General features: G+C 44.7%; 1 protein-coding gene across 1 annotated transcript in view; it reads right to left on the bottom strand.

Moving 5' to 3' along the window:
• Positions 1-11,992, bottom strand: part of smad3a (SMAD family member 3a) — a 56,456-nt gene extending 44,464 nt beyond the window's left edge. Inside the window, exon 1 of the mRNA XM_038996124.1 lies at positions 11,266-11,992. Within this exon, the coding sequence (XP_038852052.1) occupies positions 11,266-11,468 (203 nt within the window). The 5' untranslated portion in view covers positions 11,469-11,992. The remainder of the gene's footprint in view (positions 1-11,265) is intronic.
• Positions 11,993-18,302: the final 6,310 nt, after the last annotated feature.

The following is an 18,302-nucleotide window of genomic DNA, read 5'->3' as shown; positions in this document are numbered from 1 at the left end:
ACAGTGAGTCAAAAGGAAGTTTGACTGGAAGAAAAACATCCACCAGGCTACATCATTGTACTTATTTAAGATATTTAAATGAATGACAGTTTATTCACTAATAATCCTAATCCCGGTTGGTCTAGCCTATAAGGCTATGGTTTGATATAGAATCTAGTTAGACTAAACATTCCATTTCTGCTGCCTCATAATGACTAACTACAGTCTCGCAACACAACAAAGACTACCTTGCCTGTCTCTAATGTCCATTAACTACAGACACTGATCTACAATAACAGAATGGCCATGTCCTTATACAGAAATATGAGAGAGAGAGCAGGGAGAGAAAGAGAGAGCGAGAGAGAGAGAGAGCGAGAGCAGGGAAAGAGAAGAGAGAGAGGAGAGAGAAGGGAGAGAGCAGAGAGACAGAGAGAGAGAGCAAGGAGAGAGAGAGCAAGGAGAGAGAGAGCAAGGAGAGAGAGAGAGAGCAAGGAGAGAGAGAGAGAGCAAGGAGAGAGAGAGAGAGCAAGGAGAGAGAGAGAGCAAGGAGAGAGAGAGAGCAAGGAGAGAGAGAGAGCAAGGAGAGAGAGAGAGAGAGAGAGAGCAAGGAGAGAGAGAGAGAGAGAGAGAGCAGAGAGAGAGAGAGAGAGAGCAGAGAGAGAGAGAGAGAGAGCAGAGAGAGAGAGAGAGCAAGGAGAGAGAGAGAGCAAGGAGAGAGAGAGAGCAAGGAGAGAGAGAGAGCAAGGAGAGAGAGAGAGCAAGGAGAGAGAGAGAGCAAGGAGAGAGAGAGAGAGAGCAGGGAGAGAGAGAGCAGGGAGAGAGAGAGCAGGACAAAAGGGGGGTAAAGAATGACAGACTGTCTCAATAGATCAGGGCGGCTCAGAGTGTCTGCTGCCCCCCCCCCTCCGTCTGTCCCCCTGCCCCGACTACTTCTCCTCTCCACCCTCCAAGCATTGTGCCCCATTATAAAAGCTTGTGGCCAGCCAAAGTGTCCAATCTGACTGGATGCAGTCAGTGGTAGCCTGGTAAATGACACTGTATCAGCAAGCAAATGATACCAAACACTTCCTGAACTCTACCTTTACAGCTTCCATGTCCGGAGGAAATCCTAAGGGTGTGTGCACCTGCCCTGCCAGTCATTCACCTGCTAGCTAGTTAGATATCTCCTCTCTTCCCCTCAGCTCAAAACAGCAAACACATCCTGTTTCAGTGAGCACAGCTGGAGTAGAGACAATGTGTGTGTGCCTGCGTCTGGGGCGGTCTCAACACCAACATCAAACACACGGGGAAAAGGCTAATGTTCGTTCAGCCAAGATGCAACGCTAACTGAAAGTTAAAAAGGTTCAACCATTAGATAGGCAGGGAGGATCTAGCCTGGACCAAAATACGTTGTGCGTCATTTGATTTCAACTGATAAAAGGTATTGCAGACCACCCTGGATGTTGCAGACCACCCTGGATGTTGCTTTAGGGCCTTTGCTTAATGCTTAACCTAATATTGCCAAGGAAACACTAGCCTGAGCACTGCAACTAAAACAAACAGACAGAGACACAAGCCTGAGCACTGCAACTAAAAACAAACAGACAGAGACACAAGCCTGAGCACTGCAACTAAAAACAAACAGACAGAGACACTAGCCTGAGCACTGCAACTAAAAACAAACAGACAGAGACTAGCCTGAGCACTGCAACTAAAACAAACAGACAGAGAGACTAGCCTGAGCACTGCAACTAAAAACAAACAGACAGAGACGCTAGCCTGAGCACTGCAACTAAAAACAGACAGACAGAGACACTAGCCTGAGCACTGCAACTAAAAACAAACAGACATAGAGACTAGCCTGAGCACTGCAACTAAAAACAAACAGACAGAGACACACATACTGGTTGACTCGCTCAACAAAGGTGTTTAATCTCAATCTGTCTGGGACAGACCCCTCAGAGCCATCAAAATGTCTCCTCCTCACACACACCCACACATTTCAAAGCAGGTACCTGAGTCACAGTCCAGACTGTATTGTTCTCTAGTGATGTGATACACACTGGTTCACTGAGAGTTTGTCTGTCTGTGTCTGGCATCTCTGTGCTGTAATCACCACTGGCTGCTCAACTCATTGTTTGATTTGTCTGACAGAAAGTGGATACTGCTGTCTGAGACGTCTCTCTTTCTGTTCCTTCGGTGTGTGTCTCCGTCTGTGTGTGTGTGTGTGTGTAGTCTTGGCAGATGGGTACAGATGGACACAGTGTTGCCTGTCTGCTGTGCCTGGTAGCTCCAGCGTGTACCATCACCGTACCTCATTCATCCAGAACCAGGAGGGGTTTGTGTGACGACTCCCCAGTGTGTGTGGGCACCGGGTCATCTGCATGTTCGGCTTGTTGACTGCTTATGTGTGTCCAAGCAGAGGGCATCATGGGTATTGTGTGTGTGTGCGCTGTGCCAAGTCTGGTCGTGGTATTAAGTGCGAGTGCCCCAATTGTGGTCTCCACGCTCCCTCCATGCGCTGAGTGTGTGTGTGTGTGTGTGTGTGTGTGTGTGTGTGTGTGTGTGTGTGTGTGTGTGTGTGTGAGGCGTGGTTAGTCAGCCCAGAGGAATGTGCTGCGGCTGGTTGCTGGGGCCTTGGGGAGGGTGTGGGCTGCTGTTTGGTTAGCAACCGCTGCTCAGTGTGGAGGCAGCAGGAGTTAGGTTATATTAGTGAGAGAAAGCTCTACTCTGCCTTGGCCTGACCACTATCTGTGGGGGAGAGGAACACTACCTCCTCACACAGACAACAAGCCTGCTTTGTGTCCTATTGGCCACGACTACAACCACAACCACCAGCACCACCATACTGAACAAACATATTAAACGCAACCATTCAACCATTTTACTGACTTAGCGTTCATATAAGGAAATCAGTCACTTTAAATACATTGATCTGGATGTCACATTTAAAAATAATAATAATATTGAACCTTTATTTAACTAGGCAACTCAGTTTAAGAACAAATTCTTATTTACAATGACGGCCTAGGAACTGCCTTGTTCAGGGGCAGAACGACAGATTTTTTTACCTTGTCAGCTCTGGGGTTCGATCTAGCAACCTTTTGGTTACTAGCCCAGTGCTCTAACCACTAGGCTACCTACCGGCCACTTGATTGGGCAAGGGCACAGCCATAGGCCAACCCACTGTGGAGACAGGCCCAGATAATCAGAATGAGTTTTTCACCACAAAAGGGCTTTATTACAGACAGAAATACTCCTGTTTCATCAGCTGTCTGGGTGGATGATTGACCTTGATAGGCCACATCTGTCAGGTGGATGGATTATCTTGGCAAAGGAGAAATGCTCACTAACAGGGATGTAAACAAATGTGTACAACATTTGAGAGAAATAAGCTTTTTGTGCGTATGGAGAATTTCTGGGATATTTTATTTCAGCTCATGAAACCAACACTTTACATGATGCGCTTGTATTTTTCAGTACTTTACATGTTGTGTTTATATATATATTTTTCAGTACTTTACATGTTTCAGTACTTTACATGTTGTGTTTATATACATTTTTCAGTACTTTACATGTTGTGTTTATATACATTTTTCAGTACTTTACATGTTGTGTTTATATACATTTTTCAGTACTTTACATGTGTTTATATACATTTTTCAGTACTTTACATGTGTTTATATACATTTTTCAGTACTTTACATGTGTTTATATACATTTTTCAGTACTTTACATGTGTGCGCCAAGTTTACTGTTCATTTTTCGATTTTAATTCGTAAATCTGTTTGTTAGTTTTTAGACCTGATATGCTTTTTGATTTAGTTTGGTTTAAAAATATTTTCTATTATTTAGTGTAAGCGAAAAGAAAGCATGCTGGGAGGCTAGGAGACGTGTTGTATAGTGTTTTTGGAGCATGTCGCTTCTTGCAATGGGGGCGGGCAGTTTAAATTATAAAGCCAAGCTCAATGTGACTTATATGGTGGAATGAAACTCTCGCCCAAGTTGACGACAATCCAATGCTTTTTAACTTGTCAGAGGCTGCGGATCTGCAGGTAACCCCCTCCCCTCCCCCAAACACTTTCATGGGAATATTCATTCAGATCAACTTGAGTTATACCGTGTCTTCTGAATTAAGTACCCACACTTCTATTGATGTACAACAGCACTGTAGACCACTTGTGGTGGGGAAACCAATCTGTTTAATCATTTTGTTATCAGCTCAAGTTCCTCCCTCTGTTCTTCCTGCTCCCTCTCCCGTCTCTCTCTCCCCGCTTCCTCTCCCTTAGTGTTGTCACGATTAGAGGTCGACCGATTAATCGGAATGGCCGATTAATTAGGGCCGATTTCAAGTTTTCATAACAAATCGTAAATCAGTATTTTTGGGGGCCGATTTGTTTTGTTTTGTTTTTTTTACACCTGTATTTAATCTTTATTTAACTAGGCAAGTCAGTTAAGAACACACTCTTATTTTCAATGACGGCCTAGGAAGGGCAGAACGACAGCTTTTTAACCTTGTCAGCTCGGGGGATCCAATCTTGCAACCTTACAGTTAACTAGTCCAATGCTCTAACACCTGATTACATTGCACTCCACGAGGAGCCTGCCTGTTACGCGAATGCAGTAAGCTAAGGTAAGTTGCTAGCTAGCATTAAACTTATCTTATAAAAAACAATCAATCAATGACTGTCATTGCTCCAATGTGTACTTAACCATAAACATCAATGCCTTTCTTAAAATCAATACACAAGTACATATTTTTAAACCTGCATATTTAGCTAAAAGAAATCCAGGTTAGCAGGCAATATTAACAAGGTGAAATTGTGTCATTTCTCTTGCGTTCATTGCACGCAGAGTCAGGGTATATGCAACAGTTTGGGCTGCCTGGCTCTTTGCGAACTAATTTGCCAGAATTTTACGTAATTATGACATAACATTGAAGGTTGTGCAACGTAACAGGAATATTTAGACTCATGGATGCCACCCGTTAGATAAAATACGGAACGGAATAAACGTTTTGTTTTCGAGGTGATAGTTTCCGGATTAGTCAAAGGTATATGGTTTAGAGAGAAATAGTCGACGCGTTATAATTCCTGTAATAACTTGCGGCTGAACTTGAAAGGGGTTCCTTCGTTATTTTACCTTTCATGTCTTCCATAGAGAATGTCTTGATCTACTTCAAATAAGGTCTGTGTTTCGCAGAGGAGCAGACTGACAGGGGACCATGCAGACAAGCTCTGCTTTCTGCACTACAACCTAAAACTTCTTAACTGGGAATATTGAAGACCCATGAAAGCTGGTGGTTCGTTTTAACACATGTTCTCATGTTATTTGAGACTAAATTGATTTTATTTATGTATTATATTAAGTTAAAATAAGTGTTCATTGTTCATTCAGTATTGTTGCAATTGTCATTATTACAAAAATGTGTATGTGTGTGTATGATTATATATATATATACACACACATATATTTTTTTAAATTTTATTTAAATCGGCCGATTAATCGGTATCGGCTGTTTTTGTCCTGCAATAATCGGTATCTGTATCGGCGTTGAAAAATCATAATCGGTCGACCTCTAGTCACGATACCAGAATTTTGACTTCGATACCGATACCAGGTTAAGTAACAATACTCAATACTCTTTACCAAAACCACAGTAAATAAATAAGGCATATTAGCCAAAGTCCCAGAATGGCCCTTAACCCAGACACAAACTCAGGGACTGTGTTTCTCATGCTCAAACATGCTGCAGTGTGAGTCGGTGGCACCAGACTGCAGCCCTGCAGCCAGAGAGACGTGTGTGGACAAGACAGACTGCTGCTCCCGGGTCCTGGCCCCGAACCAAGAGTGAGAGAGAGAATTCTGTGCCGTCTGTTAGAGTTCTGCTCTCTCAGCTCTGCTCCACAGTAAAGGCCTACAGTTTGGGACAGGTCAAGAGGGAAGACCAGTTCAAATAGTCAACTCATGAAACTATTTGACAATTGCTCCTAATTTTCAAATAGGATTGTCAATTCCATTCTATTTTATTCATTTTAATGTATTGACAGCCGCTGAGATGGAATTGACTCTGGAAGTGTCTTCCTCCTAATCCTTAAAACTGTTGATTTTATATATTTATTATTTAACTATTTAACTAGATTTTTACCTTGTCAGCTCGGGGATTCGATCTAGCAACCTTTCGGTTACTGGCCCAATGCTCTAACCACTAGGCTACCTGCTGGTTACTGGCCCAATGCTCTAACCACTAGGATACTTGCTGGTTACTGGCCCAATGCTCTAACCACTAGGCTACCTGCTGGTTACTGGCCCAATGCTCTAACCACTAGGCTACCTGCTGGTTACTGGCCCAATGCTCTAACCACTAGGCTACCTGCTGGTTACTGGCCCAATGCTCTAACCACTAGGCTACCTGCTGGTTACTGGCCCAATGCTCTAACCACTAGGCTACCTGCTGGTTACTGGCCCAATGCTCTAACCACTAGGCTACCTGCTGGTTACAGGCCCAATGCTCTAACCACTAGGCTACCTGCTGGTTACAGGCCCAATGCTCTAACCACTAGGCTACCTGCTGGTTACATGCCCAATGCTCTAACCACTAGGCTACCTGCTGGTTACAGGCCCAATGCTCTAACCACTAGGCTACCTGCTGGTTACAGGCCCAATGCTCTAACCACTAGGCTACCTGCTGGTTACTGGCCCAATGCTCTAACCACTAGGATACTTGCTGGTTACTGGCCCAATGCTCTAACCACTAGGCTACCTGCTGGTTACTGGCCCAATGCTCTAACCACTAGGCTACCTGCTGGTTACTGGCCCAATGCTCTAACCACTAGGCTACCTGCTGGTTACTGGCCCAATGCTCTAACCACTAGGCTACCTGCTTGTTACAGGCCCAATGCTCTAACCACTAGGCTAGCTGCTGGTTACAGGCCCAATGCTCTAACCACTAGGCTAGCTGCTGGTTACAGGCCCAATGCTCTAACCACTAGGCTAGCTGCTGGTTACAGGCCCAATGCTCTAACCACTAGGCTACCTGCTGGTTACTGGCCCAATGCTCTAACCACTAGGATACTTGCTGGTTACTGGCCCAATGCTCTAACCACTAGGCTACCTGCTGGTTACTGGCCCAATGCTCTAACCACTAGGCTACCTGCTGGTTACTGGCCCAATGCTCTAACCACTAGGCTACCTGCTGGTTACTGGCCCAATGTTCTAACCACTAGGCTACCTGCTGGTTACTGGCCCAATGCTCTAACCACTAGGCTACCTGCTGGTTACTGGCCCAATGCTCTAACCACTAGGCTACCTGCTGGTTACAGGCCCAATGCTCTAATCACTAGGCTACCTGCTGGTTACAGGCCCAATGCTCTAACCACTAGGCTACCTGCTGGTTACAGGCCCAATGCTCTAACCACTAGGCTACCTGCTGGTTACTGGCCCAATGCTCTAACCACTAGGCTACCTGCTGGTTACAGGAGCATACCTGCTGGTTACAGGCCCAATGCTCTAACCACTAGGCTACCTGCTGGTTACAGGCCCAATGCTCTAACCACTAGGCTACCTGCTGGTTACTGGCCCAATTCTCTAACCACTAGGCTACCTGCCACCTCGAAATTGTTGATGCAAAAATCTAACATAATAAAAACATCGCCATCAAAATCAGGCAGTTTAAACTAGGGATGGCTGTTTGTTTTCAATGGGCTGCATCTCAATACACTGCATCCTCCATGTCGGCCTTCCGCATCTGTGGTGGAAAGTGGCAGAGCTACAGTGCTGTTTGTCAGACCAGGGGATATCCTTAAACGTTTACAGCGAGCGTAAAGTTTGACCTAATAACTGATATGACCACTATGGTGAGCCTCTCACCAACACCATGGTGTTCTCCGTTTTGCTCTAAGACCCCCACAAGCTACGGACTCGTCTGAAGCCGGTACCGCCGATGTGCCAACTTCTGTCTGTAGCGTCCGGACTGTTTGAGATACAAACTAATATGACCCCACTATGGAAAGGGGAGACTCCCATGAAAACGATAGTGTTGTCCATTTTGCTTTAGGAAGGCCACACGTGTCACGGGACTCATCTAGCCTACAGTTCACTAAACCACATTTAAAAAGACAGGGAGAGAACATTAGTCTTCTCCCCACTCAAACAGAGCAGGCTCGGTCACTTAACAGCCGCCTCCACTGGCTCTGAGAAAGTCACTCTTAAATGACTTGACAGATGCAAGAATGTTTGTTTTAGGCGGAAGTGGACCTCGAAGCAGGCCTCTCATACCGAAGTTCCTGCCAGTGCCATCAGCATTGCTCAGGCGAGAGAGTGTGAGAGCCATCACAAAGCCATAAGTACACACTGCAGAATGACTAAGACATGTATTTGGCCCAGAGCCCTAGCTTCTCAGAGCTACCCATTATTTAAAAAGCAAAGATGACTGTCAAAACCACAAAAGTGTAGAGGCAAAGAAGTATGCCGAGCAATAGGTTTGCACCACAAAATAAGACAAACTCTGGGTAGAAAACTGCCATTTGTTGCGCAACATTTTAGAAAAGAAAAATGTAAACAGGAAATAAGACTACTGGTTTCCAAACAAACAAATCATTATTTTGATGTTTTGTATTCAGACAATCAGGAGGGAAAAAAGAATCATGAGGCCTAAAAGTGCTCTATGACACGCCATGACCCACCAGGCCAGCTATAGGCTAGAATTCTCTCTGATTACACAGCTTCTTAGAGGAGATTGCTGCTGTTAAACCCATTTGAAACGTTATCTAACAACTCAGGGCCTCTAAATCCACACCGGGCACCGAGGCTTTAGTGTTTAACACAGCTCCTGTTTCAATATGAAATAATTGTGCTTCATTTAGATCAGGTCAGTTGCGCAACTTCCTCAGGTTTAGGATCTAGATCTGGTAGGTCGGTTGCTCAACTTCCTCAGGTTTAGGATTTGGGGTCTAGATCTGGTAGGTCGGTTGCTCAACTTCCTCAGGTTTAGGATTTGGGGTCTAGATCTGGTAGGTCGGTTGCTCAACTTCCTCAGGTTTAGGATTTGGGGTCTAGATCTGGTAGGTCAGTTGCTCAACTTCCTCAGGTTTAGGATTTGGGGTCTAGATCTGGTAGGTCAGTTGCTCAACTTCCTCAGGTTTAGGATTTGGGGTCTAGTTCTGGTAGGTCAGTTGCTCAACTTCCTCAGGTTTAGGATTTGGGGTCTAGATCTGGTAGGTCAGTTGCTCAACTTCCTCAGGTTTAGGATTTGGGGTCTAGATCAGTGAGTACCTTGATCTGATGTGTTACTGGGGAATCCCATGTATAGACTTTCCCCAATGGATCTTTCCACAGATTTCATCTCAGAAGGATCCTAAACATCATACATATATTTATTTTGGGCCAATCTGGAATTAACTGCCCTACTCTAAAAACAGAAAGCCTAAGTGGGTAATAACCATTGTTCATAGTAAATGATTCAAAGTAGGCCTATTTACTGGGAGTTCAATTCTCAATTGAATATAACAATATGACAACATTTTACAGACATTTTTAAATTCTCATTTGTCAATTAGGGTCTCCTCACAAACACCTGTCCTATAGGCTACACATGTTACCGTTCCATACAAGTCCACCACCATCAGCTCTATCAAGCCAGCTGTGACTCAGTGAAACCCGGCGCACAGTACAGAGAGCGTGGTGAGTTACCGTAGCTTAGCTAGCTCATCAGCTGTGAGGATAGTGATGATGAGGCGCTGGGGAATTCATGTGTCAGCCAGGAGAGCTCCCCCATGACCACCTCGACAGGCCTGAGCAAGCAGCTGCTGTCAGCCCCACCACAGGGGAATAAATAGGAACAGACCTCCCGGGCAATGTGGGCCGTTATTCAGGGGCAGGAAGTCCCCCTACGCACTGCTCTAGGATCAGCTTTCCCCATTCCAGTCCCAGCATTGACTATATGACACTGGTCTGTGACAAGGGCTTTTGCACTACAGCCAGGGTATTAGGGAGATATTAGCATATTATACTTCCGGGCCGGATATCTTCAGCGCTACAAGCCTGGCTAAGAGGATATTCAATTGACTGAAGAATGCACAACACTTGTGATGGTCAAACAAGAATGTGGGAGTGTCTGATTAGCTAAATATATCCAACTTCGGCCCACACCACCGCCCGCGCAGCTTGCTAACCCACAGTCCATGTCAGACAATAGTGGAGATGGGATTTTGAAGGCCGATTCATTGATAAAGATGTGAGATGTTATTTTGTTGTAGACATAAGAAGAAAAACGTGTGTATTAACTGCTGAAATTCAAGGGACAACATCACTGACATTGACGAAAGTTTCAGCCAATCACAGGTCTGCTTTGTTGTGAGGTTCTGAAATAACAGCGACAGCAGTCGGGTCACAGAAGTGACCCAAACTTAAGCATTACATACTAGTGTGGCTGTAAATAAACCAAACAGGACATGAAAGCTCTCTGAACAATAAACATGGATGAGTTTACAAACAACACATTGACTGAGCTGACAAGGAGGTGTGAGTAGATGCTAGCTTCTCAGCATTACAGTGACATGACAAGCTTACAAGGATGCAGCTGAGGAACTAGGCCTAATTGATGGTTTCAAGGAGAGTACGTTTGGGTACTGTGTAAGGGTTGAAATCTGTCAAGACAGCAGTGGATGTATTGCACTGCATGGCGAAAACGATGATTCAGTCTCGCCTACGCACCACCCTAGTAGAAAGCGCCCCAGATTAAGGCCAAATTATATAACTTCGTCACCTATTTGTGTTTAGAATTTTACAGCTGTCTATTGCACTATGCAGATTCGCCTCGTTTTCCGTATCATAAATATATCTACCGAGCGTAGTGTGTAGTTTGCTAACTAGGACAGTGCACTAGAATTCGTTGTGCAACAAAAGTGGCATGCAATGATGATTGTTGAAAACAGTACATGGGCAACCCTCAAAACATTCAACGCTCGCAAGCTAGCTAAATTTGCTACCTAGCTATGTTTACTGTATTATGAATGCTGATGCAGACAAGAGGCAGCTCACTGTATAACTTGTTCAGTTAGCTAGCTAGCTAACGTTAGCTAGCTGGCTAGTTACCCACCCATGGTTTGTGCAGGATGCCCAAAAGCCAAACTATTCTTGAATGAGAAATATTCAATGGCTACAATATCAAATTGTTTGCGAGGAAGGGAAAGCTACAATTGGAAAGTCCAACCTAACTACCTAGCCAGTTTTGTGTTTGAAAACTGTCACATTCAATCGATTCTATTTCTTGCGCAAACATTGCAATGTATGTTTATAGTCGCCTACCTTGGTATAGTAATACATTTCGTGTTGATATTCTGTGTCGTGATGGCTTTTTCCAATTCATCCAGTTGCCCTGTTTTCTTCAACTTCTTCACCAGGCTTTTCACAGCTTTTTCACACCATTTCTCCTCTTGTCCGTTCTGTTCGCCTTTTTTCCAACCCAAAAGCCTTTTCACAATTGGGGGAGTAAAAGGCAGAATTGACATCTTGAGGTCAGTAAAGTCCTTCCAGTACTGTGGTCCTTGGTTTCGCAAGATACAGATGTAAAACTATCCAAAGGACAAAATTAAGTGGGCGATTTAACAACGACTTTGTTAAATGCACACATATGCTGCACAAACAAAGTTCATTTGTAGCTACCAATTTTAGCGCACAGACTAGCTCCTGCTCAGTGATTACCGCACACTGCACCACTACACTGTTGCACACTATTAAAATCAGTAACACTCCGCGGCGAAACGTAGTTCGATCTAGTCGATTCTAAATGCATTCTTCATCCTCGCCTAAATTAAAGCCGTAGGTGAAAACCAAAGAACATTCGTCATTTTGGATTAAGGATATAGAATAAAAAAATATGTAATATGGCTTCCCACGCGTTGGTATACGTGTGATTATCAAGGAAGTTTGGCCAAGTTCATAGTCATCCGCCGTCGTAGGCTCCGTCTGAAGTCTACTAAAAAATCTGCTTCAGATGCAAACGCAGGACGACTACCCTCCGTAGACTCCCCATTCAGACTGCAAAGTAGATCTGTGTAAGCCCGTAGGCTGCAGCTGACCAAAATGTGCTGCATCTGCATTGCATGGGCCCTGCCTTTCGCCCGGCCCACCGTCCCTGGTCCCCGCCCATGCCAATTGCCAACAGTTGTGATAAAAACTCCACATAACACTCATGTCTGATACATTATGTAACATTCCACAATGCATGCAGCACCATCACTTAATAAAACAGAGGCCTATAGAAGATCACAAGGTTCCTTTCATCAATGAGAACTGACATTGTACACAACAACCTTATGCATATTGCATAAAGTGTATAATCTCTGCTCATTATTAGAAAAAAATAACATAAACAATATTTCAGTCCAGAACTCAGGAGAGGCTTTGCTCTTGTCTAAGCATTTGGGAAACTATTTGAAGGGGTCCACTCCCAATGTGTTCCAGATGATTGGACAGAATCCACACAACACACCACTGAAGTACCTGTCCTACTTTCCTCTCCGTAGAACACAGTCCTAAAACTGTGATTGCTACAAGACGGTGGCAATCAAATCAAATTGTATTTGTCACACATGCCGAAAACAAAAGGTGTAGACTTTTACTGTGAGATGCTTACTTACAAGCCCTTTCCAAATAATGCAAAGTTAAACAGTAAGAAAAATGTGCCAAAAAGGAAATAGTAACACAATAAAACAACAGTAATGACACTATATACAAGGAGTACCAGTACCCAGTCAATGTGGAGGGGTACGAGGTAGTGGAGGTAATAACGAGGCTATATACAAGGAGTACCAGTACCCAGTCAATGTGGAGGGGTACGGGGTAGTGGAGGTAATAACGAGGCTATATACAAGGAGTACCAGTACCCAGTCAATGTGGAGGGGTACAGGGTAGTGGAGGTAATAACGAGGCTATATACAAGGAGTACCAGTACCCAGTCAATGTGGAGGGGTACGGGGTAGTGGAGGTAATAACGAGGCTATATACAAGGAGTACCAGTACCCAGTCAATGTGGAGGGGTACGGGGTAGTGGAGGTAATAACGAGGCTATATACAAGGAGTACCAGTACCCAGTCAATGTGCAGGGGTACGAGGTAGTGGAGGGGATTGAGGTAATATGTACAGTACATGTAGGTGGGGTAAAAGTGACTTGGCAATCAGTATAAATAGCGGGGTGTGTGTGTGTGTGTGTGTGTTGCATTGTCAGTGTAGTATGTGTGAGTGTGTGGGTATAGTCCAGTGAGTGTGCATAGAGTCCGTGCAAATACAAAGAGGGTCAATGTAAATAGTCATGGTAGATAAATTATTAACTGTTCAGCAGTCTTATGGATTGGGGGTAGAAGCTGTTCAGGAGCCTTTTGGTTCCAGACTTGGCGCTCCGGTACCGCTTGCCTGGGGGGGGGGGGGGGGGGGGGGGGGGGGAGATGTGGGTATAGAGATGTAGGAGAATAGTTCTGTAGTGTACTGTTGGTATTGTGGGGGGGGGGGGGGGGGGGGTGTAGAGAGAGGAGAGTAGGTCTATAGTATAGTGTTGATATTGTGGGGTGGGTGTAGAGAGAGAGGAGAGTAGGTCTATAGTATAGAGTTGATATTGTGGGGGGTGGGGGGGTGTAGAGAGAGGAGAGTAGGTCTATAGTATAGTGTTGTTATTGTGTTTAGGATAATGGGGGGAGGGGTAGAGGCGGGGATTTACCAGTGTAGACTGAGCATGTAATGCATCACCCTGGTATGGACTTTACAGTAGTATCTCTCCTTTCTCCCAGCCTCCAGCAGTAGTATATCTCCTTTCCCCCAGCCTCCAGTAGTAGTAGCTCTCCTTTCTCCCAGCCTCCAGCAGTAGTATCTCTCCTTTCTCCCAGCCTCCAGTAGTAGTATCTCTCCTTTCTCCCAGCCTCCAGCAGTAGTAGCTCTCCTTTCTCCCAGTCTCCAGTAGTAGTATCTCTCCTTTCTCCCAGCCTCCAGTAGTAGTAGCTCTCCTTTCTCCCAGCCTCCAGTAGTAGTATCTCTCCTTTCTCCCAGCCTCCAGCAGTAGTATCTCTCCTTTCTCCCAGTCTCCAGTAGTAGTATCTCTCCTTTCTCCCAGCCTCCAGTAGTAGTATCTCTCCTTTCTCCCAGCCTCCAGTAGTAGTATCTCTCCTTTCTCCCAGCCTCCAGTAGTAGTATCTCTCCTTTCTCCCAGCCTCCAGTAGTAGTATCTCTCCTTTCTACCAGTCTCCAGTAGTAGTATCTCTCCTTTCTCCCAGCCTCCAGTAGTAGTATCTCTCCTTTCTCCCAGCCTCCAGTAGTAGTATCTCCCCTTTCTCCCAGCCTCCAGTAGTAGTATCTCTCATTTCTCCCAGCCTCCAGTAGTAGTATATCTCCTTTCTCCCAGTCTCCAGTAGTAGTATCTCTCCTTTCTCCCAGCCTCCAACAGTAGTAGTGAAGTGAGTATGTACTAGTTGCTATAAGTAGTATGGTGAAGGCAGGCATGCACACAACCTGCCCCAGCTTGTCGAGGCCAGGCTAACATAACCCTAGCTCAAGCAAGATACATTTAATGGGCAGTACTCACACACGCACACACACACACACACACACACACACACACACACACACACACACACACACACACACACACACACACACACACACACACACACACACACACACACACACACACACACACACACACACACACACACACACACACACACACACACACACGCACACACACGCACACACACATGCACACACACGCACACACACATACGCACGCACAAGCACACACACCCGCACATGTGAAGGGTGTAGAATAGTCATAGAGTGGGGTAGCGAGGGTCAGATATACAGTTGAAGTCAGAAGTTTACATACACCTTAGCCAAATACATTTAAACTCAGTTTCACAATTTCTGACATTTAATCCTAGTAATAATTCCCTGTCTTAGGTCAGTTAGGATCACCACTTTATTTTAAGAATGTGAAATGTCAGAGTAATAGTAGAGAGAATGATTTATTTCAGCTTTTATTTCTTTCATCACATTCATCACACAGAAGTTTACATACACTCAATTAGTATTTGGTAGCATTGCCCTTATATTGTTTAATTTGGGTCAAACGTTTCGGGTTGCCTTCCACAAGCTTTCCACAATAAGTTGGGTGAATTTTGACCCATTCCTCCTGACAGAGCTGGTGTAACTGAGTCAGGTTTGTAGGCCTTCTTGCTCACACATGCTTTTAAAATTCTGCCCACAAATGTTCTATAGGATTGATGTCAGGGCTTTGTGATGGCCACTCCAATACCTTGTCCTTAAGCCATTTTGCCAGAATTTTGGAAGAATGCTTGGGGTCATTGTCCATTTGGAAGACCCATTTGCGACCAAGCTTTAACTTTCTGACTGATGTCTTGAGATGTTGCTTCAATATATCCACACCATTTTCCTGCCTCATGATGCCACCTATTTTGTGAAGTGCACCAGTCCCTCCTGCAGCAAAGCACCCCCACAACATGATGCTGCCACCCCCGTGCTTCACGGTTGGGATGGTGTTCTTCGGCTTGCAAGCCTCCCCCTTTTTCCTCCAAACATTGTGATGGTCATTATGGCCAAACAGTTCTATTTTTGTTTCATCAGACCAGAGGACATTTCTCCAAAAAGTACGATCTTTGTCCCCATGTGCAGTTGCAAACTGTAGTCTAGCTTTTTTATGGCGGTTTTGGAGCAGTGGCTTCTTCCTTGCTGAGTGGCCTTTCAGGTTATGTCGATATAGGACTTGTTTTACTGTGGATATAGATACTTTTGTACCTGTTTCCTCCAGCATCTTCACAAGGTCCGTTGCTGTTGTTCTGGGATTGATTTGCACTTTTCGCATCAAAGTACGTTCATCTCTAGGAGACAGAACGCGTCCCCTTCCTGAGCAGTATGTCAGAGCTGCTAGGAGTACTGGGTGGAGGAGTCAAGCGCAGAGAGCAGGGTTTCAAGAAAGTGGATTTATTTTCCAATTGACAGGGAAAACGATCATGCCCTAAACACACGGGCGCATGAAAAGACGAGTCCAAAAACACCGGACTAAACTGTCCCGAGAAAATAATAAAATCCACATCACAATCCAACACCAAATAACAGATAAACAAGCCCGCACAAAAGCCAGCGGGCTACCTGCCCTTAAATAGCCTACCCACCAAACTAAACTCAAAACAGGTGCACCCAATCAGCCCAAACTAACAGAAACAAAAAGAAAAGAATCGACGGCAGCTAGTAGGCCGGTGACGACGACCGCCGAGCGCCGCCCGAACAGGAAGAGGCACCATCCTCGGCGGGATTCGTGACACAGTATGACGGCTGCGTGGTCCCATGGTGTTAATACTTGCGTACTATTGTTTGTACAGATGAATGTGGTACCTTCAGGCATTTGGAAATTGCTCCCAAGGATGAACCAGACTTGTGGAGGTCTACAATGTTTTTTTCTGAGGTCTTGGCTGATTTCATTTGATTTTCCCATGATGTCAAGCAAAGAGGCACTGAGTTTGAAGGTAGGCCTTGAAATACATCCACAGGTACCACTCCAATTGACTCAAATTATGTAAAGTAGCCTATCAGACGCTTCTAAAGCCTTGACTGGAATTTTCCAAGCTGTTTAAAGGCACAGTCAACTTAGTGTATGTAAACTTCTGACACACTGGAATTGTGATACAGTGAATTATAAGATAAATAATCTGCCTGTAAACAATATCTGGAAAAATGACTTGTGTCATGCACAAAGTAGATGTCCTAAACTACTTGCCAAAACAATTGTTTGTTAACAAGAAATTTGGGGAGTGGTTGAAAAATGAGTTTTAATGACTCCAACCTAAGTGTATGTAAACTTCTGACTTCAACTGTATACAGATATATACAGTACCAGCCAAAACGTTGGAAACACCTACTCATTCAAGGGTTTTTATTTTTATTTCTACTATTTTCTACATTTTAGAATAATAGTGAAGACATCAAAACTATGAAATAACACATATGGAATCATAAAGTAAGCAAAAAAGTGTTCAACAAATCAAATTATATTTAATATTTTAGATTCTTCAAAGTGGCCAGCCTTTGCCTTGATGACAGCTTTGCACACTCTTTGCATTCCCTCAACAAGCTTCATGAGGAATGCTTTTCCAACAGTCTTGAAGGAGTTCCCACATATGCTGAGCACTTGTTGGCTGCTTTTCCTTCACTCTGCGCTCCAACTCATCCCAAACCATCTCAATTGGGTTGAGTTTGTGTGATTGTGCAGACCAGGTCATCTGATGCAACACTCCATTACTCTCCTTCTTGGTCAAATAGCCCTTACACAGCTTGGAGGTGTGTTGGGTCATTGTCCTGTTGAAAAACAAATGATTGTCCCACTAAACGGCAAACCAGATGGGATGGCGTACCGTTGCAGAATGCTGTGGTCGCCATGCTGGTTAACTGTGACTTGAATTCTAAATAAATCACTGACACTGTCACCAGCAAAGCACCACCACACCATCACACCTCCTCCTCCATACTTCATGGTGGGAACCACACATGCAGAGATCATCTACTCTGCGTCTCACAAAGACACGGCGGTTGGAACCAAAACTCGCAAATTTGGGCTCTTCAGACCAAACAACAGATTTCCACTGGTCTAATGTCCATTGCTCGTGTTTCGTGGTCCAAGCAAGTCTCTTCTTCTTACTGGTGTCCTTTAGTAGTGGTTTCTTTGCAGCAATTTGTCCATGAAGGCCTGATTCACGCAGTTTCCTCTGAATAGTTGATTTTGAGATGGGTCTGTTACTTGAACTCTGTGAAGCATTTATTTGGGCTGCAATTTCTGAGGCTGGTAACTCTGATGAACTTATCCTCTGAACTTATCTTCTGGAGCGGGACTCTCACCCGGAAGTTTATAAGAAATCCCGCTATGCCCGCCAACGAACCATCAAACAGGCAAAGCATGAATACAGGACTAAGATTGAAACGTACTACACCGGCTCCGATACTCGTCGGATGTGGCAAGGCTTGGAAACTATTACAGACTACAAAGGGAAGCACAGCCGAGAGCTGCGCAGTGACACAAGCCTACTAGACGAGCTAAATAACTTCTATGCTCGCTTCGAGGCAAGTAACACTGAAACAAGCATGAGAACATCAGCTGTTCTGCACGACTGTGTGATCACCCTCTCCACAGTTAATGTGAGTAAGACCATTAAACAGGTCAACATTCACAAGGCCTCTGGGCCAGACGGATTACCAGGACGTGTACTCCGAGCATGCGCTGACCAACTGGCAAGTGTCTTCACTGACATTTTCAACCTCTCCGTGTCTGAGTCTCTAACACCAACATG

This window comes from Salvelinus namaycush, chromosome 1, assembly GCF_016432855.1.
Source record: "Salvelinus namaycush isolate Seneca chromosome 1, SaNama_1.0, whole genome shotgun sequence".
In the NCBI taxonomy this organism is placed as follows: domain Eukaryota; kingdom Metazoa; phylum Chordata; class Actinopteri; order Salmoniformes; family Salmonidae; genus Salvelinus; species Salvelinus namaycush.
This window is presented reverse-complemented; position numbering and strand designations above follow the sequence as displayed.